The sequence below is a fragment of the Bos taurus genome, chromosome 9, assembly GCF_002263795.3.
Source record: "Bos taurus isolate L1 Dominette 01449 registration number 42190680 breed Hereford chromosome 9, ARS-UCD2.0, whole genome shotgun sequence".
Classification (NCBI taxonomy): Eukaryota; Metazoa; Chordata; class Mammalia; order Artiodactyla; family Bovidae; genus Bos; species Bos taurus.
The window spans coordinates 79,865,486-79,892,797 of NC_037336.1; the positions used below are offsets into that span (position 1 = coordinate 79,865,486).

Below are 27,312 nucleotides of genomic sequence, written 5' to 3' on the forward strand. Positions count from 1 at the left end.
TCTGTAAATCAGCATTCATTGGGGAGTTTATGCTTTAGGCAAGGTATAATTTTACATTTATATTTATTTCGTGCATGGTTTTCAACATAGCATCGTTTTTCATATGAAACTAAACTTAAATGGACATTTCTCCTTAAGACATAAGATACGAAAGCAGGTGTTTGGTAACAGAGAAGGTATAAGTGGTGTCCCTATTTCATATTATTACTATTTACAATTTAAAAATAATTTAATGCTTCTTTCCAGAATTTCCTAGAATTTACATTCAATTTAAAAATGCTCACAAGGAAGGCTAAATGTGTGTATGAAACAAGACCTAAAAAACCTCTTTGGAGGTGATAAATAAATAAGAGAATTTCATGTCAGTAAAGAAATCAAAATATTTTGTGATTGTATTGGACATATGGAAGGTTTTTTTTTTGTTTTTCATGGAGAGGAATCCATTGCTTCATTAAAAAGTTTAGTGCTGAGACCCATAAAAATTGTTAAATGACCACATAATTACCAATAACACAATTCTCCATAATGTTGAACTTATCTTTGTTTTTAAAGGTCTATATTGTTAATTTATTATTTTTCTTACTACTGATATTCTTATAAGATGATAATTGCTAGAAAAACATGTGTTAATGCACCTCGGTGTTTGTTGAATGAAGAATGTGGAAGGTGTGTATTGTGCTGGTCTTTCCTGTGTACTCTGTTGTGGATCAGTTCTCAGTGGTACAGCTAACTTGAAAGCCCATTATAGAGAAAGCCCTAGTAATATAGGCTAAAGAGGAAAGTATAATGTTTCCATTCAGATAGACTTGGGTTCCAATCTGGGATCGGTTACTTCTTAGTTGCAGCTGGGTGAGCTGTTTCATCTCCGTGAAGCTTAGTTTCTTTGCGTAATAGGTGGGAGGATAGTGCAGATAATACCTATCTCATTAGCTGTTGTGAGAATGAAAGAAAAGACATTGGTAAATTTCTTGGCATACAGTGCCTCAGTAACTGTTATCTGTACCTTTCTTTCATTCCTTTAGCTCTTTGGAATTTTCGCAGGGTCTTATTCCAGTAACAATTAATGGGAGAGAAGAAACTGGATTTAAGTTTCTTTTTTTTAAAGTGTTAATTCAAACTCACCATTTCCATTGTATTTTCAGCTCAATTCAACCTTCCAGAATTGGAACTACACTGTTTACGTGGTTAATATCAGGTAAGTGACAGAATAAATTGAGAAATAGAAAGTAGTGTCTAGGGGACTTGCCTGGCAGCCAGTGGTTAAGACTCTGTGCTTCCACTGCAAGGGGCACAGGTTCGATTCCTGTTAGGGGAACTAAGATCCCACATGCCCTCCCCTCCCTCTGCCACATGCAAAAAAACAGGAGTGTCTAATTTAATACCACTCTCTGTGGTTATACCTACACACACATACACATGAAAATACAGAAATACACACTATACTCATAATCTTTCTAAATAACTATATATCATTGCTTTGCACAAAAAGCTTCAATAGTGCAGTAATGGTTTAAAAAAATTTTGATTGTGGATCTCAATAATTTTTTAAAAATTTAGCTTTCTTAGTACTCCCAAAATACATTTGTAATTTTAAATAAATTTTATGTATGCATGTGTGTATGTGTATATTACTTAACCAATATATGGTATCATGTAATATAAATAGAAATTAGTTGCTTCTCACACATCAATAGATCATCAAGAGCACTCCCTGGTTTGCATGCACCTGTTTGAAGACCATTTTTTCTATAAAGTAAGACATCTACAGTGTGATTGCAACCTAGCCTTTCAAAATTAACTTTCACTAATCTTCTATTTAAATACTCCATGAATCTCTAGCAGAAAAGATTTTCCACCTGTGTTATCTACCTGTCTTCCTCTGCACCTTGATTTTATAGTTTTATAGTTTCTAAAGTGTATTTGTGCTGTTCTTTGCTTAGTCACTCAGTCATGTCTGACTCTTTGCAACCCCGTGGACTATAGCCCACCAGGCTCCTCTGTCCATGGGATTCTCCAGGCAAGAATGCTGGAGTGGGTTGCCATGTCCTCCTCCAGGGGATCTTCCCAACCCAGGGATCAAAGCCAGGGCTCTCTCATTTACTGTCCGAGCCACCAGGGAAGCCCTAAACATGTATTCTATGAACGTGAGATATATCAATAATATATCTCACAGAAAAGAGGATCAAAGAGTGAAATTAGTTCAGGAGCAAGTTTCTGTATATCCGAGCATCTCAGGTTCTTTCATGTACTGATATGCATTATAAAATCTTCAAAAGAGAGAGAAGGCATGTAGTTCCAAGTTTTATTTGGCCATGGAGCTGATTTGTCTCAGGCTTAAAAGGAACTAGGACCTCTAAAGACACATTTGCTAACACTGGCTTAGAACGTCCTCTCTGCCTCTTCCTCTCACCTCCTCAAATTTTGTTGCTGATGGTGCAGCAGATGAAGTTGATAATGAATATGCGCGCATGCATGCTAAGTCGCTTCAGTCGAGTCTGACTCTTTGCAACCCTGTGGACCATAACCCGCCAGGCTCCTCTGCCTATCGGGATTCTCCAAGCAAGAATACTGCATTGGGTTGCCGTGCCCTCCTCCAGGGGATCTTTGTGTCCCGGGGATCAAACCCTTGTCTCTTACATCTCCTGCACTGACAAGCGGGTTCTTTATCACTAGTGCCACCTGGGAAGCCCTGATAACAAATATTCCTGTTTGTATTTACAGTTTTCACCTGAGCACTGGAGAGGACAAGATTAAAGTGAGGAGAAGCGTTGTGACTGACCAAAGGTAACGCTGACAAGATCTCGCAGAAAATGTGACGTCTTTTCTTGTGTTCTCTGTTTTGAATGTCTTGTAGAGAAATAAAATCAAGGAGGTAGGAGAGAAATGTTTATTTTGAGTAGCACATTTAAATTATTTCTTTAGCCCTAATGAACAAATCTTCCTTTTTTCCTGTAGTTAAAACTGTAATATAAGCAGACTCAGTAGAGATATACATCTGATAAAAAAAATAATTCAGAATTGGAACATTTATTATTTTTAGTATTGATAATTCCAGTTTATGATAACCTATTACCTGTTATTTGATATTTCATAGACCTTCAAAGAAAAAAAATAATTATAGTGTTATTTTAAGTATTTATGTACAGTAGCATCTAATAATATGGGTAATAGGTGCTGAAATATTTTCAGCATCCAAAGCCATCAGCTAATTTTCTGAAGTCTTCATTTTTGAATTTATATCAAGGTCATGACTTAAGCAAGCAGGTAATGTAATAGATATGTTCACCATATATAAATAGTTGGCATTTAAAGACCAACTGTTCAAGAGTGCTCTGTAGTAAAAAAACAATGTAAACTCCCAAGTAAAATACATGAAGTTGTGTCAGGTCATATACTGCAAATCCGCAGAATAAAAAAAGGCAGTTGAAAAGCAAAAGTTCGCATCTGTTACCCAGTTTCAATTGACTGAGTTGATCTGTGTATTTACAACTATAGGGATGGAATATATTTCTTTTCAGGTCATATATTCTTATAAGAGAAGCTAGTAATAAAATTTCATATGAGAGTTGACCAGAGAGTTTTCTTATTTTTTTTTTTTTCTATTCAGAAAAACACATGTTTCTCTATTCATTAGAAAAACACACGTCTTTAAGATTATATTTCAAATTTACCATTTCTGTGTATATTCAACAGACTGGATTGGACCATCTGATTAGGGAAAGTTATTGTTTATTTTCTAGAATTGTTCCTTTTTCTTTATGATCTGAAGATCAGAGTAATGTGTTTAATGTATCTTAACACTGTCTTCTTGATGGTAACAGGATTTTTCTCCTTGATTTAGCCAAATAAATTCTTCTCCAAACCTTCCTGCTAGATCATATTGAACCTGGAATAATGGATCCACGATTACCTGGATAACTTCGCTGGACACTTTGTCTTGCAGTTGGAGCAGCCCTAGTTCAAAGTGTCTCCAGTGCTATACCCTCTTCATAGGACTCAAGCTCAGAGTCTAATAATGCAATTTTATGAGAACAACCAAATAAAATATTTTCCAGAAGTATAAAATATATTAAACTCATGCCCTTTGGAAGCATCATCACCCTCATCCTGACCATCTTTATAACCTTCATCACAGCATCTCCTTTCATTTGCACCTTATGATTCCAAGCACTGTCTTGTTCATTGGCTCATTTGCTTCTCTCTACCAGTTACCCCCGACATAGATAAGGCAGGTAGTGTCCTGCCCTTCAACCAGTGACAAAACTAAGACCACATAAATTGCCCAACATCAACCAGCCAATGTGAGAAGCCAAGATTTCTGACTTCATACTCCCATGCTCTGGTCCCATTTACTGTGATTTTTCTATTTCCTGATGATAGTAAAATTAGTCATCATGAGTATGTGTCCACACCTTAGAAACTCTTGTGGGAAAGACATTTAATATCGTGGAATCTCAGTTTCCTATCTGTAACGCCAATGGGTAATTTTATAAAAAATTATATGGGAAAATCCATACATTTTGCTTTTCTTTGGTATGAGCTTCTGGCTTTGCTTTAAAATGTGTTCTTACCATCTTTATCTCCATCTTTCCTTTCTGCTCTCTGTTGCTTTTATGCTCATGGATGAACCTTTGTGATCTCTCATAGTTTTTCTCAAAGTTACAATGTACTAGTCTTACACACACTCTTTTTTTCCCCAACCTTTCCTTTCAATTGAACTGTAACACCTAACACAAACCCTAGCTTTAGATAATGCTATCATACTCTATGGCCTAGACAGACAGGAAACCAGAGCCACAGAGACTGATTTATTCAATTAAAGAATGACTGATAGTAACAACAGATAGAACTGGATTTTGCAGAACCATAAAATAGTTTCAGTTTCCAGGATGAGAGAGGAAAACAACACAGATAAGACATGTGAAAATGCACGGTCATTCTTGAATTGCTGAATTTGGGTCAGTACCATCCAAACGTACTGTCTTCTCAATATTCAAGGAAAGTAAAAGTTCACGTTGCCAACTCTTAAGTTCTCAGTTACTGGAATGGTGAAGTTTAGCATCCAACAATAATTTAATCAAGGGATACTTTTTTTTTTTTAATAGGTCATTTAAAAATTATTATGATATAACAGTTCAACATTATATTCACATCTGTGTTTTTCTCATCCTAAAATATGACTCCTATCTGAAAAGTAAGCAGTAAGTGATTTTAGAGATAAATAGCTCTTAAGAGTGAACTATGAGAATTGTGAACTACAGATATTTAGAGGGAAAATAGGGCTATTTTAAAATTTCACCTAACGTGGACTATTAAAGATTTCACTTATTTTTCTTCTTTTTAGCATCACAAATATGTTACTACTCTATTTCATTTATGTTGATACCCATAGTATTTCATAAATCAAATATGCTACTGCCTCTCCTCTGAGGACTTCATAGTTATTTCAGAAACAATGCTACTGGGTTCACTTTGGCATCTTTTGCTTTCCCTTCTGACTGTGTATGTGATTACAAGTGAACAGGAAATTATATTACTTTAAATTGTAGAACCAGAGTTTTGGTGGGGGTTTTAGGATATATATCTCTGCTTCCCATAGAGATACTTTCTTTTTAAAGACAAGCCAGTTCAAGCAATATATCAACTTCTTCAGTAACATGCCAGCCAATTACTAAGTGAATTTCGAGTACTTATTTTGTAACTTTTCAGTGTACAGAGTACTAGTAAATGCTTCATGGAGATAGAAAAGCATTTTGTCACAGTTCTGGAGAAACAGCAACATATTAGTAAATAATAATAGTCATTTAAAAGTTAATTGTTTAATCAGATTAGTTGAAATTCTAATTTTTCTTAAAAAACTTTATTTTTGACTTTAAAGAAACAGTGTAGAATTAACCACAAATATTATTCTTTCTTGCATGTATGCATAAAATATTAAAGTATTTATTAAAAGAAATGGGGTAATAAGATAGATAATACATGCAGTATTCTATAAAATGTTCATATTGATATTTTTTTAAGGTTATAATTTTTAAACATTTTTTAGCGTTATAATTTGTACAGGGACAGCAGTCTTTGAATACTTTGATGTATTTCTTAAATCTCAACACTTCACAGTTACCTTCTTACTACTGTATGCAAATGTTCTGTTTTTCCACCAAAATATGATTTGACTGGTCAGCAACAGCAACAACAATTCTATCTGAATTGTTTTCCTAGGTTGGTGATTTTGGCCCTTTTGGTTTATAATGCTACCAACAATCCCACATTAGAAGGAAGAACCATTCAGCAGAAGCTTTTAAGAAATAATGAGTCCCTGGATGAGGGCTTGAGGCTACATAAAGTGAATGTGAGACAACTGGGTAAGTGCCTTTAATTGTTTTATTATATGTATTTATGTGACTATATAACAGGTTAAGTTGAAACAAAATCAACAAAAATATTCTTCATGTGTTTACTTATTTAAAGCTATTTTTCTGATGGTAAAGTTCATCTTGTTGGTGACATTGTTAACAAATGGGTGACAAGTTTAGCATAAAAGATAGCACCTTGATACCTATGAATCCAAGGGAATGAAGAGGCAGATGGAAGTTGATACCCTATTTTAGGAAACTGCTGTGAAAATACTAAGAATATGAGCAAAATGCCAAGATAACCTTGACCAGAGTTGGCTTCAACTTTAGGAATTAAAGAGAGTGTGTGTATGTGCATATGGGATCTCCAATAAAGTAAACCTTATAAAAGACAATTTCTTGTTGTAAGACATCCTTTTCTCTTATGTTCTCTGTCTCTGTTAATGATATTACCATCTATGCAGGAATAGACCAAAATTCTGGGAGTTATCCCAAACCTAGATTGATTTCTTACCTGGACGCCATTCACATCCTAATCTCCAGCCATAGGTGTGGTGCTGCCAGCTGTTCCCCAGACATGCTGTGCTCTTTTCTTTCTTTGCCCATTTCTTTCCTCCCCTCTCACTGCCCACCTGATGATCACCTACATGATATGAAGGACAGCCCAAAGTTGCCTCTTCTGTGAAGCCTTTTCTGACATCATTATGTACAAATAGCTATCACTGCCTGGGAGCCTCCACCTCGTACTGTCCACAGACCTAGAGTACCATCGGTATAGAAAACTCTTGAATTTGACTGGACTTGTTTGTGTTCTCATATATATTTTCTTTAACCAGAAATTTCCTCTGGCATGAGAACACATCTTATTTTTCTCTCAACACTCTCACTTCCCACCTCCTTCCCAGCAACCAGCACATTCCTGAGCATTTAAATGCATGAATAAATAAATGAATGCACCTTGATGGGCATCTTTGAGAAAAGTAAATGGCTCAAAAAATTGGATAACAAAAAGTAAAGTAGTCGTTCTAATGTTATGATGACAGCTAATCAGGTGAATTAGTAGAGCTCAAAAGAAAGGGAAACTTTGACACGTTTCCTTAGACACGCACGCAGGAAGTTGAAGTGAGTGAAGCAGATATTCCTCAGCCTCTAAAAGCATGATTATGACTGCAGCCAGAATCGCAGTGCAACAAGGAAGCAGGCATCCTTGCTTCTCTGAGGAAACCCTCATCTCTAATGTGTCAGCATACACAGTCTCCATGGGGTCTGCATCTGTAGTTCAACCAACCTTGGATTGAAAATATTTGGGGGAAAAAATTCAGAAAGTTCCAGAAAGCAAACCTTGAATTTGCCATGCCTGGCCAACTGTTTACCTAGCATATACATTGTATTTAAAATATGTACATAGCATTTACACTGTATTTATTATTGTAAGTAATCTAGTGATGATATAAAGCATACAGGAGGATGTATATAGGTTGTTGCAAATGTTGTTACATTTTACACCAGGGAAATGAGCTTTCTCAGATATCAGTACTGGCGGGGGGAGGAACGTGTTTTCTGGAACCAGTGCCTCAAGGATACAGGGGGCTGAGTAGAGTACAAAGGCTCCCCTTTCACACATAGGGGTCTCCACAAAGAAGGAGCTTGATGAATGTAGTTTGTATGTGACAAAGGAGCCCATGAGGACCAGCCTTGTCTCTGTTCCTCAGAGGCTGAGGAATCCCTGAACAGCTCTCTCTGCACACTTGGACATGTAATTTATGTCACTTAGAGCTTCCCAGGTGGTGCTAGTGGTAAAGTATCTGCCTGCCAGTTCAGGAGGCACAAGTTCGATCCCTGGGTCAGGAAGATCCCCTGGAGGAAGAAATGACCACCCACTCCAGTACTCTCGCCTGGAAAATTCCATAAACAGAGGAACCTGGCAGGCTACAGTCCATGGGGCCACAAAGAGTCAGGACTGAGCACAATGCTACTTATACCACTTAAATTCCATAATGTATTGTTATTCTGTAGAAAGTGAAGTGAAGTCACTCAGTCGACTCTTTGCGATCCCATGGAATGTAACCTACCACGCTCCTCTGTCCATGGGATTTTCCAGGCAAGAATACTGGAGTGAGTTACCATTTCCTTCTCCAGAGAATCTTCCTGACCCAGGGATCGAACCCAGGTCTCCCGCATTATAGGCAGACGCTTTACTGTCTGAGCCACCAGGGAAGTCCTTAGGGCTTCCCTGATAGCTCAGTTGGTGGAGAATCTGCATGCAATGCAGGAGACCCTAGTTCGATTCCTGAGTCGGGAAGATCTGCTGGAGAAAGGATAGGTTACCCACTTCAGTATTGTTGGGCTTCCCTTTTGGCTCAGCTGGTAAAGAATCCACCTGCAATGCAGGAGACCTTGCTTCTATAGAAAAATTTCTACCAATTGGGAAAAGAAAATCTCAGAATATAGATCGGAAAGTTATTTAAATGTTCAACTGGTAACTACACTACTGGTTTCCGGTAGTCTTCGTGTAACTTGCTATTTTCAGTACTGAAATATGAGATTTTGTTGTTATCAATATAGTGATTTTATTTTTATATTTTTAAAGTGTAAAGTCTGAGTTTATTTATGTCATAGCTCTCACCCAGACAGTTTTTAGACAATAAGTGGGATGATTTGAGGTGAAGGTATGTGTGCAAGATGTGTGGCCTACAGCTATCTTCTTGCCATTCCCCCAGAAAATTGCCGGGTGAAACATGCTTTCAGAGCAACCAGAGGTTGTTTCTATTAAACATGCTGGCAACTCAACAGCAACACTGTTGAGGCACTATTTTGTAGGCTTTTTCTTTGAAAAAGATCAAATTACATTTGAATTTTTCAGGATAGTTTCCATTTTATGTCGTTTTTTTTGTTTGTTTGTTTCCCAATAAATCTGCTTTACTAGGGGCTTCCCTGGTGGCTCAGTGGTAAAGAATCCGCCAGCTGTTGCAGGATATTGCAGGAGATGCGGATTCAATCTCTGGGTTGGAAGATCTCCTGAAGGAGGAAATGGCAACCCACTCCAGTATTCTTGCCTGGAGAATTCCATAGATAGAGGAGCCTGGCAGGCTATAGTCCATGGGGTCACAAAAGAGTTGGACATGACTTAGCAACTAAACAACAACTATTTAATAATTTTATCTACAAATGACTTATGTCGGAATAATATTGTCTGATTCATTTTTATACTCGCATAAGTATGTGTTTTTATTTGATGATTTTTTAAGATACAATCTTGAATATGAAATGCAGCTAATGTTTATTTTTCATAGCTTCTAAACTTTTATACGGAGAAGGCAATGGCACCCCACTCCAGTACTCCTGCCTGGAAAGTCCCTTGGACAGAGGAGCCTGGTAGGCTGCAGTCCATGGGATCGCTACGAGTCGGATATGACTGAGTGACTTCACTTTCACTTTTACTTTCATGCATTGGAGAAGGAAATGGCAACCCACTCCAGTGTTCTTGCCTGGAGAATCCCAGGGACGGGGGAGCCTGGTGGGCTGCCGTCTATGGGGTCACACAGAGTTGGACACGACTGAAGTGACTTAGCATAGCATAAACTTTTATAAATTCTGAACATAAAAACCTGTTATTTCAGTATTGCATGGAATAAATACCTAATTACCAACATTGTTGTTTTGCTCTCATCTTGCATCTCTAATTTCAAGAAATAGATTAATATTTCTCATGTTGAATCTTATTTTCACATAGGTGTATGTCATGCTGATGAGAAACCCAAAGGCTATAAATGGCCAAGCATCCAACCTTCTGAGTACAGAACTCCCTGTCTAGGGAAACCGGGCTTCTTTGCTTCACGAACATGGTAATACTTTCTTAACTCTTGCCAGCAAACTCCGTGTACCTACTTTCCAGAGTTACAGGTGCTGTTCCATAGTTCCCATGCGGTGTATATTAATAGGAAAGAAGGACAGGAATCTCTTTGTACGTCAAATCCATGTGAGGTAAAGATGAGGAAGGTAGGTTACCAAGAAAAGTGTTTTTTTTTCTTCAAGCAGCATGCTAATTTAGCCTTCTTCAAAGAAAGATGGAGCAATTTGAAAACCAGAGGGAAGTTCTAGAGCAAAGTTGGTGAACAGAGCCAGCATATACGTGACATGACATGCATTTACATGACATGACTTGCATATAAGAGACATGACATGCCAAGTCTTTTTAAATCTTTGGAGTGGTCATCACTGGAGGGGAAAAGAGAGATCGGAAAGAAGAAAGACAAGATCCAGGTTAGGGCAGTCTGCTAGTGGAGACTGTCAGGGTGTGGATTTTTCTCTAATTGTTGAATGGAAACCTCAGACAGATTAACAGAGGATTCACTGAATAAGCCAAATCCAATTCCTCACCCTCCACCCCACCTTCAATGAGAATTTTCTTGCAGGGAAGTTCAGACACTGAAACTTCCCATGTAGAAATACTTTGCCCCCACTGCTGGGTTTGAAAAGTGGTGGAGAGGAAAGAAAGGGACTTGGCTTTGAATTGTGGTTCTGTCTCTTCCTGCCTGTGACACCTTGGAAAATTCCTTGATTTATCTAAGTCTGTTTCCTCATCTATAAAACATGGATTATAATCTGCTTTACAGAGTTATGTGCAATCAAAATGAGATTTTATCTAGAAAGTTCTTCAAGTGGTGCTTGATCCACATTAACAACTATGCTTTTAACTTTAGTAGCCTGATGGAGCCTATGCTAGCATATAGGCTATTGCTAGTATTTTTTTTCCCCTGATGCATGTGCATGATTTTTTTTCCCCAATAAGAACTTTTAATATGAATTTTATGTCCATTGTTATAGTCTTCAAATGAAACTTACCTAGATACAAGGGAAATTCTAAAGCTTATTATTAACTGCTTTTGCAGCTGTAATGTCATGTCTGCCAAACCTTTTACATTTTTTGTTTTATAGTTATGATGACCCTAACAACACTTCTGTAGCCATCTGGGGGCTTCCCGATATCTCCAATTGCTCAAGTAAGTGAGAGATGTCTTCACTTCTCCAAAGGAAAATAAGATGACCTCAAGTTTCTTGGTTTTTATCTTCTTTGGACACGTTCTGTTCTGTGGTATCATGTCCTGATACCATTATGATATTAAAAGCTAAGCAAATGATTGTTTGACTCACTTAAAGTAGAAAATACTGTTTTTGCTCATTCTGAGTTTCTGCTATACTTATTCTGTAGTAGATTAACAATAGTAAGAAAATTTTGGAGACTATGTATATTAAAATTGTGTGTGTGTGTTTTTAAGCAGCAAATACATATTTATTTAGTGACTCTGCGGGCATCTCACTTAGAACTATGTGTGAATATTGGTCTCTCCACGTTATTTACCTACGCTGCTTATAAGCACAGTTTGTGTCTCACTGAAGAGAGAAATTAGTTTGTGTGTGTAAAGAAATACTGTTGTCCTGTGAAAACCGTGCTAAGGGACACACACAGGGAACCTGATTTGCTGCTTTACTGTGAAGTGAGATGTTATACTATGGTTTGGATTCCTAGAACTGCTCAGAATACCCACGTCAAACTGTATGTTGTTCTTCTGTCCTGTTTTTAGGGGAAGCAAATGAAGTTGCCAATGAGATTTTAAATTTAACTAGTGATGGGCAGACATTAAGCTCGGCCAATATCACCAGCATCGTAGAAAAGGTCAAAAGGATTGTAAATGAAAAAGAAAACATTGATATAACGCTTGGCTCAACCTTAATGAATATATTTTCCAATATTTTAACCAGCCCAGACAGTGATTTGCTTGAGTCGTCTTCTGAGTAAGTTTGTTTGTTTTTCTTCCAGAGAGTAATGTTTATTGGATACAGATGTTGTTGTGTAGTTTCTCACAGATCTGAATGCTCAGTGCCCAGCTTCCATAATTTAAATCTCTAGAAGATCCACTGATATTTCCTAAGATCATTCACAAAATGTACTTCAAAATTCTGTTTGTTTGTGTTTTTTTGAGAAAATAATTTGATTAGGATTGCCCACCTGGCTAGGTAATGTAAATAGTCCCAGAAAGACATTATTGGTATTTCATTTTTTAATCCGAAAAATGTTAACTGGTATAAATTCAAAAGATAAATTGTGTATATTTATATATTTAGCATAAATATAATTGTTATATTTAGAATATATTATATATACATATAAATTTATGACACTTTTTGCTTGCAAAGGAGATACTTAGCAAACATTCAGCTCACATCTTTTAGGTATAATGTGGTCATTGTTGTCTATTATTCCATGGACTGTGACACAAAACAGCCACTACTCTGTGACGGTTATACTTCTGAAATGAAAATGCCTAGGGAAGGGTGAAATATACCTATTTTTACATAATTCAATTTATATCCAATTATTTCATTTAATGTGTTAGTATTAAGATATTTGGGCTTCCCAGATGGCTCAGTGGTAAAGAATCTGCCTGCCAGTGAAAGAGATGTAGGGGACACAGTTTCAATCCCTGGGTCGGGAAGATTCCCTGAAGGAGGGAATGGCAACCCACTTCAGTATTCTTGCCTGGAAAATTGCATGGACAGAGGAGCCTGGTCGGCTGCAGTACATGGGGTCACAAAGAGCAGGACATGACTGAGTAGCTGAGTATGCATGAATACTGAGATATTTTTCCTTTCTATTTTCTTTCAACCAAATTTCTTTGATGAAAATTTTATCTTTGTTAGAATGTATTCTCTAACTTACCTTATGCATATAATAATTACAAACTTTTTTTACAGGGTCTTGCAATTCAAAAAAATACTTTTATCATATTATTTCCTTTGATTCTCACTCAGTATAAAGTAGGAAGAGAATTTTTTGTATGAGGAAAGAAAGGCTAAAATACATGAAAAACAGAGTATTTGTTTAGGATAACTTTATTGTTGCTTTTCCTTAAAGTATATATTTCTCTTGAAGTTTATCTCTAGAATTCAGTGTTTTAACTGATATTATTCTGATATGAGGTAATTAATTTAATGGGTATTCGTATTAAGGTCAAAAAAAATTTTTTTAAGATCAAAAGATTTAAGGATGATTTTATTTGGTTTGTATTTTGTCCTGCAGGAAATCACATGTGTGCAAGTACCTAAAATGTGTTCCTTAACAGTGCTATTGTCATTTCTTTAGAGCTTTAAAAACAATTGATGAATTGGCCTTCAAGATAGACCTACAGAGCACAACACACATGAATATCACAACTCAGAATCTGGCTCTTGGAGTATCATCTGTGTCCCCAGAGACCAATGAAGTTTCAAATTTTAGCATTGGTCTTCCAAGCAATAATGAATCATACTTCCAGGTAATAAGTTAGTGGTTTCTGTAATCAATTAGACAAAAATCTCTGATCTTCTGCTAATTGCTATGGCAAGGAGATCTTGGTTCTAGGGGTGGAAGGTAAGACTGAAGGCTGACTAAAATTAATAGCAGCAGTAGCCATAAGGCATGTGGACTCAGAGAGGAGGTATACTTTCAGCTTACCTTCTCCAGGAGGTGATAGTGGAATTAAATGTTAAACTATGAGTGAGTACCACCCTACTGAGAGTGGGATATGGGATTAGTTTAATCAGAAGAAAGGGCTTCCCTGATAGCTCAGTTGGTAAAGAATTCACCTGCAATGCAGGAGACTTTGATTTGATTCCTGGATAGGGAAGATCCCCTGGAGAAGGGATAGGCTACCCACTCCAGTGTTCTTGGGCTTCCATTGTGGTTCAGCTGGTAAAGAATCCGCCTGTAATGCGGGAGGCCTGGGTTTGATCCCTGGGTTGGGAAGATCCCCTGGAGAAGGGAAAGTCTACTCACTCCAGTATTCTGGCCTGGAGAATTCCATGGACTGTATAAGTATGGGGTTGCAAAGAGTCAGACACGACTGAACGATTTTCACTTTCCTTTAGTCAGAAGAAAGACCTTTTTAAGGACCCAAAGAAGGGAAGATGCCTGGTGTGCCAGTATTTCTCAAACTATTACATTATAACCACCTAGAGAACTTACCAAAACAGATTGCTGGGGCTTCCCTGGTGGCTCAGTGATAAAGAATCTACCCGCCAATGCAGGAGACACAAGTTTGATCCCTGGTTTGAGAAGATCCCACATGACACAGAGCAACTCAGTCTGTGTGCCGCAACTGTTGAGTCTGTCCTCTAAAACCTGGGAGCCACAACTACTGAGCCCATGTGCTGCAACTCCTGAAACCTGCAATAAGAGAAAGTGAAAAGTGAAAGTTGCTTAGTCGTGTGTGACTCTTTGCCCCACCAGGCTCCTCTGTCCATGGAGTTCTCCAGACAAGAATACTGGAGTGGGTTGCCTTTCCCTTCTCCAGAGGATCTTCCCGACCCACGGATCAAACCTGCATCTCCTGCAGGCAGGCAGATTCTTTACTGTCTGAGCTACCAAAGAACCCAAGAGAAGCCACGGCAAAAAGCCCCCACACCGCCACCAGAGAGTGGCCGCTGCTTGCCCCAACTAGAGAAAAGCCTGTGCCGCAGTGAAGACCCAGCAGAGCCAACAATAAATAAATTTAAAAAAAATTCTGGGTCCCATCTCCAGAGATTCTAATTTAGGGTCCCGAGTGGATCTCTCAAGTTTGCACTTTTAACAAGTTCCCAGGTATTTGCTAGTACTGCTGGTGTGAGGATTATATTTTGAAAAACGGTGGTGTAGAAGGCCACTGCTGCTGCTAAGTCACTTCAATCGTGTCCAACTCTGTGCGACCCCATAGACCGCAGCCCACCAGGTTCCCCCGTCCCTGGGATTCTCCAAGCAAGAACACTGGAGTGGGTTGCCATTTCCTTCTCCAATGCATGAAAGTGAAAAGTGAAAGTGAAGTCGCTCGGTTGTGTCCGACTCTTAGCGACCCCATGGGCTAGAGCCCACCAGGCTCCTCCATCCATGGCATTTTCCAGGCAAGAGTACTGGAGTGGATTGCCATTGCCTTCTCCAGGTATAGAAGGCTAAGAATGACAGATGAAAATGAGACTGAACAAGAAATTCGGGGCCAGATTAATGGAGATCCTCTCTGACCTGTTCAAGTGACACTTCAGCAAATAATTGTCAAGTTCCTCTTATGTGCTAGACAGTGTTAGCCACATGGGCAAATGAAATGATTGAAACATCACCCTTGACGTGGGAGAACACCTAAGTGGCTGGTATGTCATGCTTCTTAACTGTGGAGATAATTCAAGATAGAATATTTAAAAATCTGGATATAAGGAAGAACTTTTTTTCTGCTTTGGACCAGCGGCTCTTTTGGAGTAATTCTGTTTCGCATTTTAAGAGTTAAAAAGCAGTCAGTGTCAGTCTCATTTCAGGCCCATTTGCAGGAAAACACTCTTTGGCGTGATCTGTGGGTTCAGGAAAAATGATACCCAAGAACGCTCATAAAACTTCAGCTGCTTCCTCAGTGAAAAGATACTCATTCTCAGCAATAAAACAAATGGTTTCCAGTCTTTTTTTTTTTTTTTTCTGGTAGTTATTTTTTCACAGTGTGTTTTGAGAAAAACTCAAAATCTATTATGTGCAAATCTAATCTTTATACTTAAAAATGTCAACTGATTTGTAGATTTCTTGGTTTGAGTTAAACTCAGTACATTTCTTGTTTTGCCACATTTGTAAAACTCGAATAAGATCCAGGCCTTTGCAAGGGACTCATACTGAGGGCAGAGACTGGTGGAGGTAAAGAGGAGACCAAGCTGAGTTTTGATGACGGCAGTTACTGTCCTAGGGAGTAACGTTATCATTGCAATTTAACTGTCCTAGGGAGTAACGTTATCATTGCAATTTAAAAATATTTACTCAACTGGTGTCTGTGTGTATGACAGATGGATTTTAAAAGTGGACAAATGGATCCTTTGGCTTCTGTCATTTTGCCTCCGAACTTACTAAAGAACCTAAGTGAAGAGGATTCTGTATTAGTTAAAAGAGCACAATTTACTTTCTTCAATAAAACTGGACTTTTCCAGGTAAGTGTTCATTAACTTACTATTTTTCAATCAGAAATAGTTTTCTTGCTTAAAATGAAAGATAAAAGTTCAGGTTTCTCGAAAATATGTCAAGAGGTATAGAAAAATTAATCTACTATATTTTAAAAAGTTATTTAACATAACTCTAAATACTTTATTTCTGATAATCATATACTTATTAATAACATGTGTTCGTTTAAGTTTTTTGAATAAATCAGATTAAGACTTGCGTAATGCAATTAGAAATGGAATTTGTGGAGAAGTTATTATTTCTTATTTCTTTTGTTAAGTATTTTATGCTCTCCAGCAATTTAGATCTTCAGAGTTAAAGAAATTGTCTGCCAAAGGAAAGGTTTTTTTCTTGATTCAGCGGGAAGCACTGTTTACATAATGAGCAGCATTCTTGGCTTTAATCAGTTTTCCCATTAGTATTTCAAATGGCCTTTGGCCTTCCCACATCCCCCGAGTAGCGTGGCATTGTGCTGAGCACATATTATCATTTTTATTGGCATCGTTTCCAAATACTAGTAAGTCCCCTGCCAGCAAACACTGATGACCTCTGGTTGCCTTTGAAAGTACAGCTCATTTTGAGCAGTTTCACTGAGCCTTGTCAATAAAAGTTTTATCTGTTATGTTGAGGATACCTGTGTATATCAAACAGTGTGACCTATGTAAGACAGAGCTGCAAGTTTCAAAGTCAGTAGAAATGTTTTTCACTGTGCTAGGCATCACATTTAGAAGAATGGCAAAGGAGGCTATGGGGAAGTAAAAGGAGGAACATGGAACTGTTTATAGTCATTAACTCGAAACACTTTAAAATGTTATTAGCAAATGCTTTAAGAACAAGCTATATACAATTTTTGAGTAGGAATGTAACTACATGCAATTGCTCTGAAGGATTTAATAGCTACAAACACTTAAAAATGCATTTGTTAAAGTTGTTGGAGACGTGTAACAATGGCACCTTTTAAAATAATAGGAGAGGACTTCCCTGGTAGTTCAGTGGTTAAGATGCCACGCTTCCAATGCAGGGAGCCTGGGTTCAATCCCTGATCAGGGAACTAAGATCCTACATACTTCCAGGTGTACCTGCCAAACCCCAGCAAATAATAATAATACAAAAAAATGCAGTAGGTTTTGGATGATGTGAATAGTGGGAGAAGAGGTCATTGAGAGGAGAGGTGGGCGCTGGAGGAAGTCCTAGCGTTACAAGATCAGTCACTATTTCGAGTCTCATCTTCATCACTTCCTTCTCCTTTGGCATCTCCCAATCCTCGACATTGTTAGGAAACATAAGTTTGGTTTTTAAAGTAAATTTATAGAAGACTGAAAAACATGGAAGGTTCTAATGGTACTCCCCTCCAAAAGGGAACGGAATAAGTATTTTTTTTTATTAATTAATTTTTATTGCAGTATAGTTGCTTTACAATGTTGTATTAACTTCTGAAAAGTGAAAGTGTTAGTCACTCAGTCTTGTCTGACTCTTTGTGACCCCATAGACTGTAGCCCACCAGGTTCCTTTCTGTACATGGAATTCTCCAGGCAAGAATACTAGAGTAGGTAGCCATTCCCTTCTCCAAGGGATCTTCCCCACCCAGGCATTGAACCCAGGTCTCCTGCATTGCAGGCAGATTCTTTACTGTCTGAGCCACCAGGGAAGCCTTACTGCTCAGCAAAATGAATCAGCTGTGTATGTATGCATATCCCCTCTCTTTTGGATTGCCCTCTCATTTAGGACAGTACAGTGTATCAAGTAGAGTTCTCTGAGTTATACAGTACATTCCCATCAGTTGTCTATTTTATACATAGTATCAATAGTGTATATGTGTCAGTCTCAATCTCTTTAATTTCTCCCACCCCTCCTCTTTACTGGAAAGGCTGGATATCTCCAAACCATAGCCCCCTTATTGAGAGAGAGAGCACACAATCCTAATAAAAAGCTATATTCTGGGTGCTGAGAACTAGGTAGCATTGAAGGAATCCTGTAGTTATTCCAAAAGGGCTGATTTACAAGCTGTAATAGAGAAATTGAGGAGGTTCAACAAGAAATACAAAGGAAAAGAGAAAGTGATGATAACCTATTGTTCCCAGGCATTTTGCAGCACGGATTCATTAATTTGATTTCCTGACAACCTTAACTTTGAAGTGGTAGCTACAGACACCATCAAGTGTACAGTTGGAGATGGTAGGAGTTCTGGTGGAGTTTTAATCCAGTAGAATTACATTTAGGTTTACATTAGTAAACACTCAGGCTTCCCTGGTGGCTCAGCTGGTAAAGAATCTGCCTGCAATGCAGGACACCTGGGTTCTATCCCTGTATTGGGAAGATCCCCTGGAGAAGAGAAAGGCTACCCACTCTGGTATTCTGGCCTGGAGTATTCCATAGACACTGTAGTCCGTGGGGTCACAAAGAGTCAAACACAACTGAGCGACTTTCATTTCACTTCACTTTAGTAAACACTCAGGTTTCCTTAGAAGCTCAGACAATAAAGAATCTGCCTGCAATACAAGAGACCTGGGTTCCATCCCTGGGTGGAGAAAATCCCCTGGAGAAGGGAATGGCAACCCATCTAGTATTCTTGCCTGGAGAATTCCATAGACAGAGGAATTTGGTAGGCTACAGTCCATGGGATCACAGAGTCAGACACGACTGAGAGACTTTAGCTTCACTCACTTTACTTCTAGTAAACACTCAGACTGTTGTCATGAACCTGAAAGATGAATTGACTTTTATTTTTCACACCATATTTCCTTGTTATTTCTTTAGAGGAAAACAACTTCATCTACTTTTTATGGTAGGGAAATGATCTAACTGTCTCGCAGCTTTTTATGAGTGTATATTATTTGTGAGTTTGCATTGTTTCAGATGTTAACTGGCTGACATCAGTCACAGCAGTCAAGAATGAAGTTTTATGAACATTATCTTACAGCATTGGCTCTAAGGTTCCTTCAATGTATTTATTATAATAAGGGAAATAGCAGAGCTCTTTCAGGAAAGCTAGCAGTTTGATCTTATAAACAGGATGTTCTATAACTGAAGATCTTAAGTGCAAGAAGTGCTGACAGATTGCTTACTTTGGAGCACCAAAATAAAATAAAAGGGTGTACTTCTGACTAATACATTTTTTTTTTTCTTTAAAAGGATGTAGGAACCAAGAAAGGCACCTTAGTGAGCTATGTGATGGCATGCAGTATTGGAAACATTACTATCCAGGGTCTGAAGGATCCTGTTCAGATAAAGATCAAACACACAAGAACTCAGGTAAAGAAAAGCTGCAAACAGCCATGGGACAGAGGCTGACTGTTTCATAGAACTCTGAGGCATTTTTAAAAACTTGGTTAGAAGTAACTTGTACCTTGTCAGGGGCTGTTTTCCACAAAGGGGAAACCAGCTAGTCCGGTAGTCCTGTAATGTCACAGTAGATGGTGGCCATAGGATGGAGGAGGGAGATTTAGTCTTATCTAGGATTCAGTCATCTGAAGTGGAATAAGGGTGAAGGAAAGAGCCACTCCTTTTAAGAAACGACATATGATTTGATGCTTTCAAACCGTGGTACTGGAGAAGACTCTTTAAGAGTCCCTTGGACAGCAAGGAGATCAAACCAGTCAATCCTAAAGGAAATCAACCCTGAATATTCATTGAAAGGACTGATGCTGAAGCCCCAATACTTTGGCCACCTGATGCGGAGAGCCAACTCGTTGGAAAAGATCCTAATGCTGGGAAAGATTGAGGGCAGGAAGAGAAGGGGCTGACAGAGGATGAGATGGTTGAATGGCATCATCAACTCAATGGCCATGAGTTTGAGCAAGCTCTGGGAGATAGTGAAGGACAGGGAAGCCTGGCGTGCTGCAGTCCATGGGGTTGCCAAGAGTCAGACATGACTTAGCCACTGAACAACAGCAACAAATAATTATTGGATTGGCCATAAAGTTCATTCGTATTTTTGTGCCTCTTACAAAAAACCTGAACAAACTTTTTGGCCAACCCAGTACTTCAGCTAAATTAGATTTAGACACAGTACACAATTGTGTCATTAAAGGTTTTTGTTGTCTTTTTAAAGTCAAGTGAAAGTTAAAGTTGCTTAGTTGTATCCGACTCTTTGCAAGTATAGCCTACCAGGCTCCTTTGTCCATAGAATTCTCCAGGCAAGAATACTGGAGTGCCTATCCCTTCTCCAGAGGATCTTCCTGACCCAGAAATCGAACCAGGGTCTCCTGCATTGCAGGCGGATTCTTTACCAGCTGAGCTACCAGGGAAGCCCTTTTAAAGTCAAAGATGACTGAAGCTGGGAAAGCAGAAGGGAAATAGGAGAAACAGGAGAGAGTTGACTTATTTTTTTGAGAGGTTAGTGCTTGTCTAAAATCTTGGCAAATGTTGCTTTTTTTTTTTTTTTCCTGCTTCATCTGTTTATTTTATAAAATTATGTGGGGGTTCTTATTGTCCTCAGTGGCCTAACCACAGTGTTCCCCTGTTTTATAGAGGCTCCCAGTCACAGTTCGACTGTTAGGCAGGCAGGAAGGCAGGCGGGAAGTGACCCAGCTGATAAGGAGTAAGGCTTGGAATTAAAGTCTACTAAGAATTCGCCTTGCTTTGTCACGGAACCCTCTGAGACTTCCCTGTTCTACCCTTTGGCCTCCTTTGTTTCAGCTCCTTCATCCATAAAGAATTTTTTTTTATCGTGGTAGAATATGTTGTTGTTCCATAGCTAAGTCGTGTCCTACTCTTTGCAACCCCATGGACTGCAGCATGCCAGGCTTCCCTGTCTATCACTGTCTCTCAGAGCTTGCTCAAATTCACATCCATTGAGTCAATGATGCCATCCAACCATCTCATCCTCTATCGCCCCCTTCTCCTCCTGCCCTCAATTTTTCCCAATACTAGGGTTCTTTCCAGTGAGTTGGCTCTTGGCATCAGGTGGCCAAAGTATTGGTAGAATATACATAACATAAAAGTTACTATTCTAACCATTACTAAGTGTGCAGTTCTGTGGGTACATTCACACTGCTCTGCAACCATCACTACATCCATCTCCAGAACCTCTTCATTTTCCCCAACTGAAACTATGTCCCCATGAAACACCTCCCATCCCTCCTCTCTCAGTCCTTGGAAACTGCCTTTCTATTCTGTCTCCATGAAACTGACTACTTTGATATCTCATATAAGTGGAGTCATACAGTATTTATCCTTTTGTGATTGGCTTATTTCACTTGGTATTTTCGAGTTCTATCCATATGATAGCATGTATCATAATTTCCTTCATTTTTAAGTCTGAATGATATTCCATTGCATACATTCACACACACAGACACACACACATTTTGCTTATTTTCATAATGGGTACTTTTGCTGCTTCCATCTTTTGGCGATTGTGAATAATGCTGCTCTGAGCATGGTTGTGTAAATATCTGTTTGAGTCCCTGCTTGCAATTCTTTTGGGCATATACCTAGAAATAAAAGAGAATTTTGAAGATGAAGTGAAATTTTAGTGTAAAGAGCTTCACTAAATGCTTAGAATTGCACTTTACGATGAGACATAATTAGTAACCTGCAGATAAATGGATAAGGTGATGATTCCTCTGGAGCTAGAGTTGATTTCCATTTGAAGTCTGTGAGAGCAAACCCCTTAAACTGCCTGCTGTTCTTGGATGTTATTGCTGTGACTAACTGTGATCTATTCCTTTGTGAAAAGCTTAGCATTTTTACTCATTTCCCATATTCAAATTGTATGATTTTTTTTTTTCATTTATTTTAAACAGAGTTTCACATGTTTATTCTTATGTTAATATAGGCAATGGCTCATCCCATCTGTGCCTTCTGGGATTTGAACAAAAATGGTAAGTTTTAAAACATTGGCTGTCTTAATAACAACTGAATTTTAAACCTTGTTAGACACCTCCATTTCCTTTAATTCCATCTCAGATCAGAGTGAGTCACAATGTAAGTGTGATGGCAACTGAGCTGCAAAATTTAGTTTAGGTAGCTTGGGAAGAGAATTCTTATTTCAGTAACTTTTTATTCATTTCAAGAAGAAATTGGCATACTTTACTTTGTTAGTACGTAACATATTTGGAAAGGAATATTCTTTTCATGGAAATTGACTTTGAAATATATTAAATAAATTACGCATCAATTCATGCATTAATATATTTATGTTAAATATGTTAAATTTAAGTTAAATATATATTTATATAAAATATGATCTACTAAATAAATATGTCTTATAGATATACTCAATATACATACATTAAATAAGTAAAATATATATTCAAATACTTTGAATTTTAAAAATTGACATTTTTGCAGTCTCCCTGAGGAGGCACTTCCATAGGACACAGTTGAAAACCACCACCTAATCTCTATCTGCCAGCTCGCAATAACATCCTGTGATTCCAGGAATCGAAATTATTTTAAGTATTGGCCGTTTTCAAAACAGTATCCGTTTTGCAGATGAACTGCAAGGCAAAAGAGCCTGAGGCCTAGTTCCCCAAGGGAAAGCTCACCCATTCTGGGAAAGGAACTGATCGGCTGTCATTTTCACACTGTTGACTTCTTCCCACAGAAAGTTCTGGATTTTGGAACACTTCAGGATGTGTCGCACACAAAGATTCAGATGCCAATGAGACAGTCTGCCTGTGTAACCACCTCACCCACTTTGGGGTTCTGATGGTAGGGGAGGAATGTCTAAACTCATTTTGAAATGATATAATTGTGGAAGGCGTATTTCTTTTTGTGAGTCAGCCTTTATGGATTATGTGTTTGGGAAATTTTTTTCCTAATAATTTTCATCTATAGCCTGAAATCTTGATTCTTAAATAAGAATCTAACTGGCAGAGATCATATATTTAAAATGTACAAGGTAAGTATAAAAAAGAATACTGTTCCCCCTACCTGCCCCCGCCCCACCTCCCGCCATTAATAGTAATCACAAATAACCTCAGAAACAAGAAAATTACCATGAAACCCTTGAATTAACAGAGAAAGTTAGGGAGATGGGGAGAGAGAAGGAGGGAGGGAGAGAGAGAGAGACAGAAAAGTTAAAGAGGGAGAGAATGTTGGGTTTGACTAGCATGGAAGTGAGCTGTGAAAAGTTTCATCAAAAATTGTCTTATAGTATATTATCACTCATATGTTTGGATGGAACTTTGTACCAGGTACTAGTGATCCAGTTGTGACCCCAAATGACTGCAGCCCTATCTAGAGATCACGCCTGTTAGCACAGACTAGTAACTAGAGTAGTGTGGAGGCCTGCCAGAGAAATGATGGGTGTGACATTTCTCTCACAACTAGACCTTCCTCTCTTTCTTTCCTCCCTTTCTTCCTGCCTTCTTTCCCCTGGCCCTGGTTTTATCTCATTAGCCAGCCTGTCCAACAGTTCTAAGCAGAAATTAGATCGCATCAGTATGTTTTTTCAGCCCACCAAATTTTCAAGAGTCAATTTTCGAGAGTCATACAAGCAGGAACTCGTATGACTTCATCCATAGACTTACGCCTTCATTTTATAATCTGGTATGCTAGTGTTTGTGTAAACATCTTTCTGGTATGAAATACACCGTCCACGTGCAAACAGAGCCAGGTATAGTTTCCATAAAGGGATTAAACCACATTTGTTTTTTAATTGAAGATGGGAATAATGAGTGCCAGGGCAGTAAAGCTTTTCAAATTTGAATCACAGACGTCGGGTTATGCGTATCCAATCTGTCCCTTGAATCTTACACCCACTTCTAATGGGACTGAGAGGAAGCAGTGAGGGGCTGTGGGGTGCAGTGATTGGCTCATGGATCTCCTTGGCCTGTGGACTGATAAATGGCCATTGTCATGAGGCAACCCTGCCCGTTGTGATTTTCCTGACAATCCAGTACTTAAAGCTCTGAAGGATAAGACCATGTCATTTAAAAAGGCTGACAATCATAGAAAATAACTTTTTAACTTTCCTCAAATATTAATGTCTTCATTTACTAAGAGACCATGAAAATGAACAATTAAACTATAACATGTCTTTCCTGAATAATTTTTTAAAATCCTGTTTTCTTCCATATTTGTTTTTTTGAAAAATGACAGCATCTTTCTTTCATGAAATGCTGATTTTGCATCATTAATCATTTAGGTATACAAGCTTTAGCTTAATTTATTCAAGTATTTAACTGTGTGTGTTTGAGCAGGATTGTGTGTGTTGTAAATCAATATTAGATAAATAGATAGCAATAATACTATTCACTGTTCAGAGATGATTTATGAGTAACCAAAGTTTGGCTTCCCATTACTTTTTTTCAAGTATTGTTTACATTATATTAAGAATTTATAATTATATATTACTTTTTCTGTTGTCATTTGATGAAATAATTAGTTTTACAGGTATAAGGCTATGTGCATTTTTCACTGCTCTCTTTCCATTTTCCATTGTGGCTGCTTTTATAGGATTATAAAGTTCTGGAAGAAAAACTTTACAGAATTTATCTTTTCTGCTCATGCGCCCATATCCTTTCAGCGTTTCCAGACCACTAAGACATTGTTAAGAGTCTTTCTTGGTGTACAAACTCTTTATTCACTTGTGTAAGATATTCCTTGAGTCTACTTTGCCCCATGACACATTCACCATATAAGAAATTAAAAAAACATACCCCAGATTCATACTATATCTCCTAATCTACAAACATATGAAAGTTTTCACATTTTCTGTTACATGTATTTGTAGTAAAACCGATTTTCGTCTTTTTTGACATTAGTATGTTTTCATGTTGGCTAGTTCAGAAGAACAAATATTTTCATATTCTTCATTCTTTATATTCTTCATTCTTTAAAAGTACAAAACAGCATGAGAATTGTGTTTAAATGTGTAACTGTGAAGAGCATTATTTTATTCAATTTACATTTTAAACTGTGGCTCTAATCATGACTTGCAAGTCAACCACAACATCTAACAGAGAGCTGTACATTTTTCAAGAGGTAATAATGAGTCCTTTGGAGGTTCTCAAGATATTTCTCTGCTCCATCAAATCCTGGAGTAACCAGAATTTTGATCGGGGTAACCTACCAGTGAATCGAGTGGCCTGACTCAAACCCACCCCATGTGCCAGGGGAATCTCAGGTCCTCCCAGTGGTTTGAGGGATTCCTGGGAGAGGAGGGTAGGGATGGTCCTCTCTGACCCTGAGTCCCTGTGTCTGCTGAATTCCATCACTTTGTGCATTTCTTGCTATCACACAGGTACTGTTACCTGCTCCTCACTGTGTCAACCAAACCTGGAATTAAGTCCCACTCGTGGTTTCACGTAAATATACACTCATACAAAACAACTTCCTGGAGTTTTTTGTATGAACAGCAGATTTTATCGACATTTTGGTGACAATTAAAGAAAATTAACATTACAGAATGAAAAACCTATAAACTTTTTTTTTTCATAATTTAAGACCTAAAAGTTTAAACCAGATCTTCCATGTTCCTTTTCCAAAAAGGCTCAGTTTTCAAACATCTGTATAGTGGAGCTGCCTTTCTCCTCCATCCAAGGCTTGAGTAGTTGGTCTTAACTCAAGATTTATCCCTAGTCCAATTCTCCATTTAAGGAAGAAAAGAAAGATTTTCCTATTATGCCTGAATTTTTGCAAGTCTGCCTTCTGCACAGTGAAATTAAGGCTGTGTATTCACATGCAAAAATGTTTACTTCTTTTTAATCACAACAACCTCTAATACTTTAAAAAAAAATTTTATTTTCTGCTGTGCTGGGTCTTGGTTGCTGTTGGCGGACTTCTCATTTTGGTGGCTTCTCTTGTTGCAGAGCATCGGCTCTAGAGCGCAGGCTCAGTAGTTGCGGTGCACAGGCACCTCTGCATTGGAATTCCCCTCTGCATGTGGAATTTTCCCGGACCAGGGATTGAACCTGTGTCCTCTACATTGGCAGGCAGATTCTTATCCGCTGGACCACCAGGGAAGTCCAACCCCTAACACTTATAAGTAACAACTTTTCAAGTGTATAAAAATCAAAAAACTATGACACCCCCCCAAAAAAAAAAAAAATTCTTGGTGGCTTCTCATTTATGATAACAGAAAAGGAAAGACCATATATGTACCAAACTTTGCAATGACCACAGTAAGAGCCTCAGCACTATTCTTAGAACTGGGCAGCCACGTGCCAGCCAGCCTCTGGCTGTCTCAGATGAGTCCCACCCTACCAAGCAAAGAAACCAGGGCCCACCTGAGGGCTTGGACACATGGACCACAGTGGCCTTTGTACTTGGGACCCCAGCCCTGCAAATGGTAGGAAGGGTCTGGTTATTTATAATTCAAGACAGTGACCTCCTTTCCAGTTTTTGTTAGGGGAACCAATGGTTTTGCTCTTCAAGTTATACTGATGTGCAAAGAGCTTGGGTAATAGGTAATGATAAAAAACCATGTACAACTCTCTCAATAATGCTACATTTTTATTTCATGGCATGATCCACAAGAGTACAATAAGTGGAAATTTCAATACAGGCATACCTCGGAGATATTTTTGTGGGTTTGGTTCCAGACCACTGCAATAAAGCAAATATCAAGATAAAATGAGTCATACAAATTTTTGGGTTTCCCAGTACATATAAAAGTTACGTTTGTACAATACTGTAGCCTGTGAATGTGCAATGTCATTATCTCTAAAAGGAAAAAAAAGACAATATAGATACCTTACTTTAAAAAATTTTATTGCTAGAAATTGGTCACCGTCATCTAAGCTTCAGTTTATCAAGCAGTGACATCGAAGATCACTGATCACAGGTCAACATGACAAATATAATAACAATGAACTGAACAAGTTTTAAATATGATGAGATTTACCAAAGTGCAACACAGAGACCCAAAGTGAGCAAATGTTGGGAAAATGTCTTAATTCAGAGTTGCCACAAATGTTCAGTTTGTAAAAAGAATGCGGTGTCTGTGAAGTGCAATAAAGGCAAACACTTAAAATGAGATTCGCCTGTATTGATTTACCCTGTTGTAGTTAGCCCCTAAGATGGAGT

The 27,312-nt window shown here is 38.2% G+C and overlaps 1 protein-coding gene across 7 annotated transcripts in view; it reads left to right on the plus strand.

Annotated features, from left to right (window-relative positions):
• Positions 1 to 27,312, plus strand: part of ADGRG6 (adhesion G protein-coupled receptor G6) — a 153,505-nt gene that overhangs the window by 95,800 nt on the left and 30,393 nt on the right. For all 7 annotated transcript variants that reach the window (XM_005210998.5, XM_010808639.4, XM_002690290.7 and 4 more), the window contains 11 exons: positions 1,143 to 1,195; positions 2,722 to 2,784; positions 6,220 to 6,362; positions 10,087 to 10,198; positions 11,292 to 11,356; positions 11,939 to 12,149; positions 13,498 to 13,669; positions 16,185 to 16,325; positions 19,468 to 19,587; positions 22,115 to 22,160; positions 22,886 to 22,992. In XM_005210998.5, the coding sequence (XP_005211055.1) occupies positions 1,143 to 1,195; positions 2,722 to 2,784; positions 6,220 to 6,362; positions 10,087 to 10,198; positions 11,292 to 11,356; positions 11,939 to 12,149; positions 13,498 to 13,669; positions 16,185 to 16,325; positions 19,468 to 19,587; positions 22,115 to 22,160; positions 22,886 to 22,992 (1,233 nt within the window). The remainder of the gene's footprint in view (positions 1 to 1,142; positions 1,196 to 2,721; positions 2,785 to 6,219; positions 6,363 to 10,086; positions 10,199 to 11,291; positions 11,357 to 11,938; positions 12,150 to 13,497; positions 13,670 to 16,184; positions 16,326 to 19,467; positions 19,588 to 22,114; positions 22,161 to 22,885; positions 22,993 to 27,312) is intronic.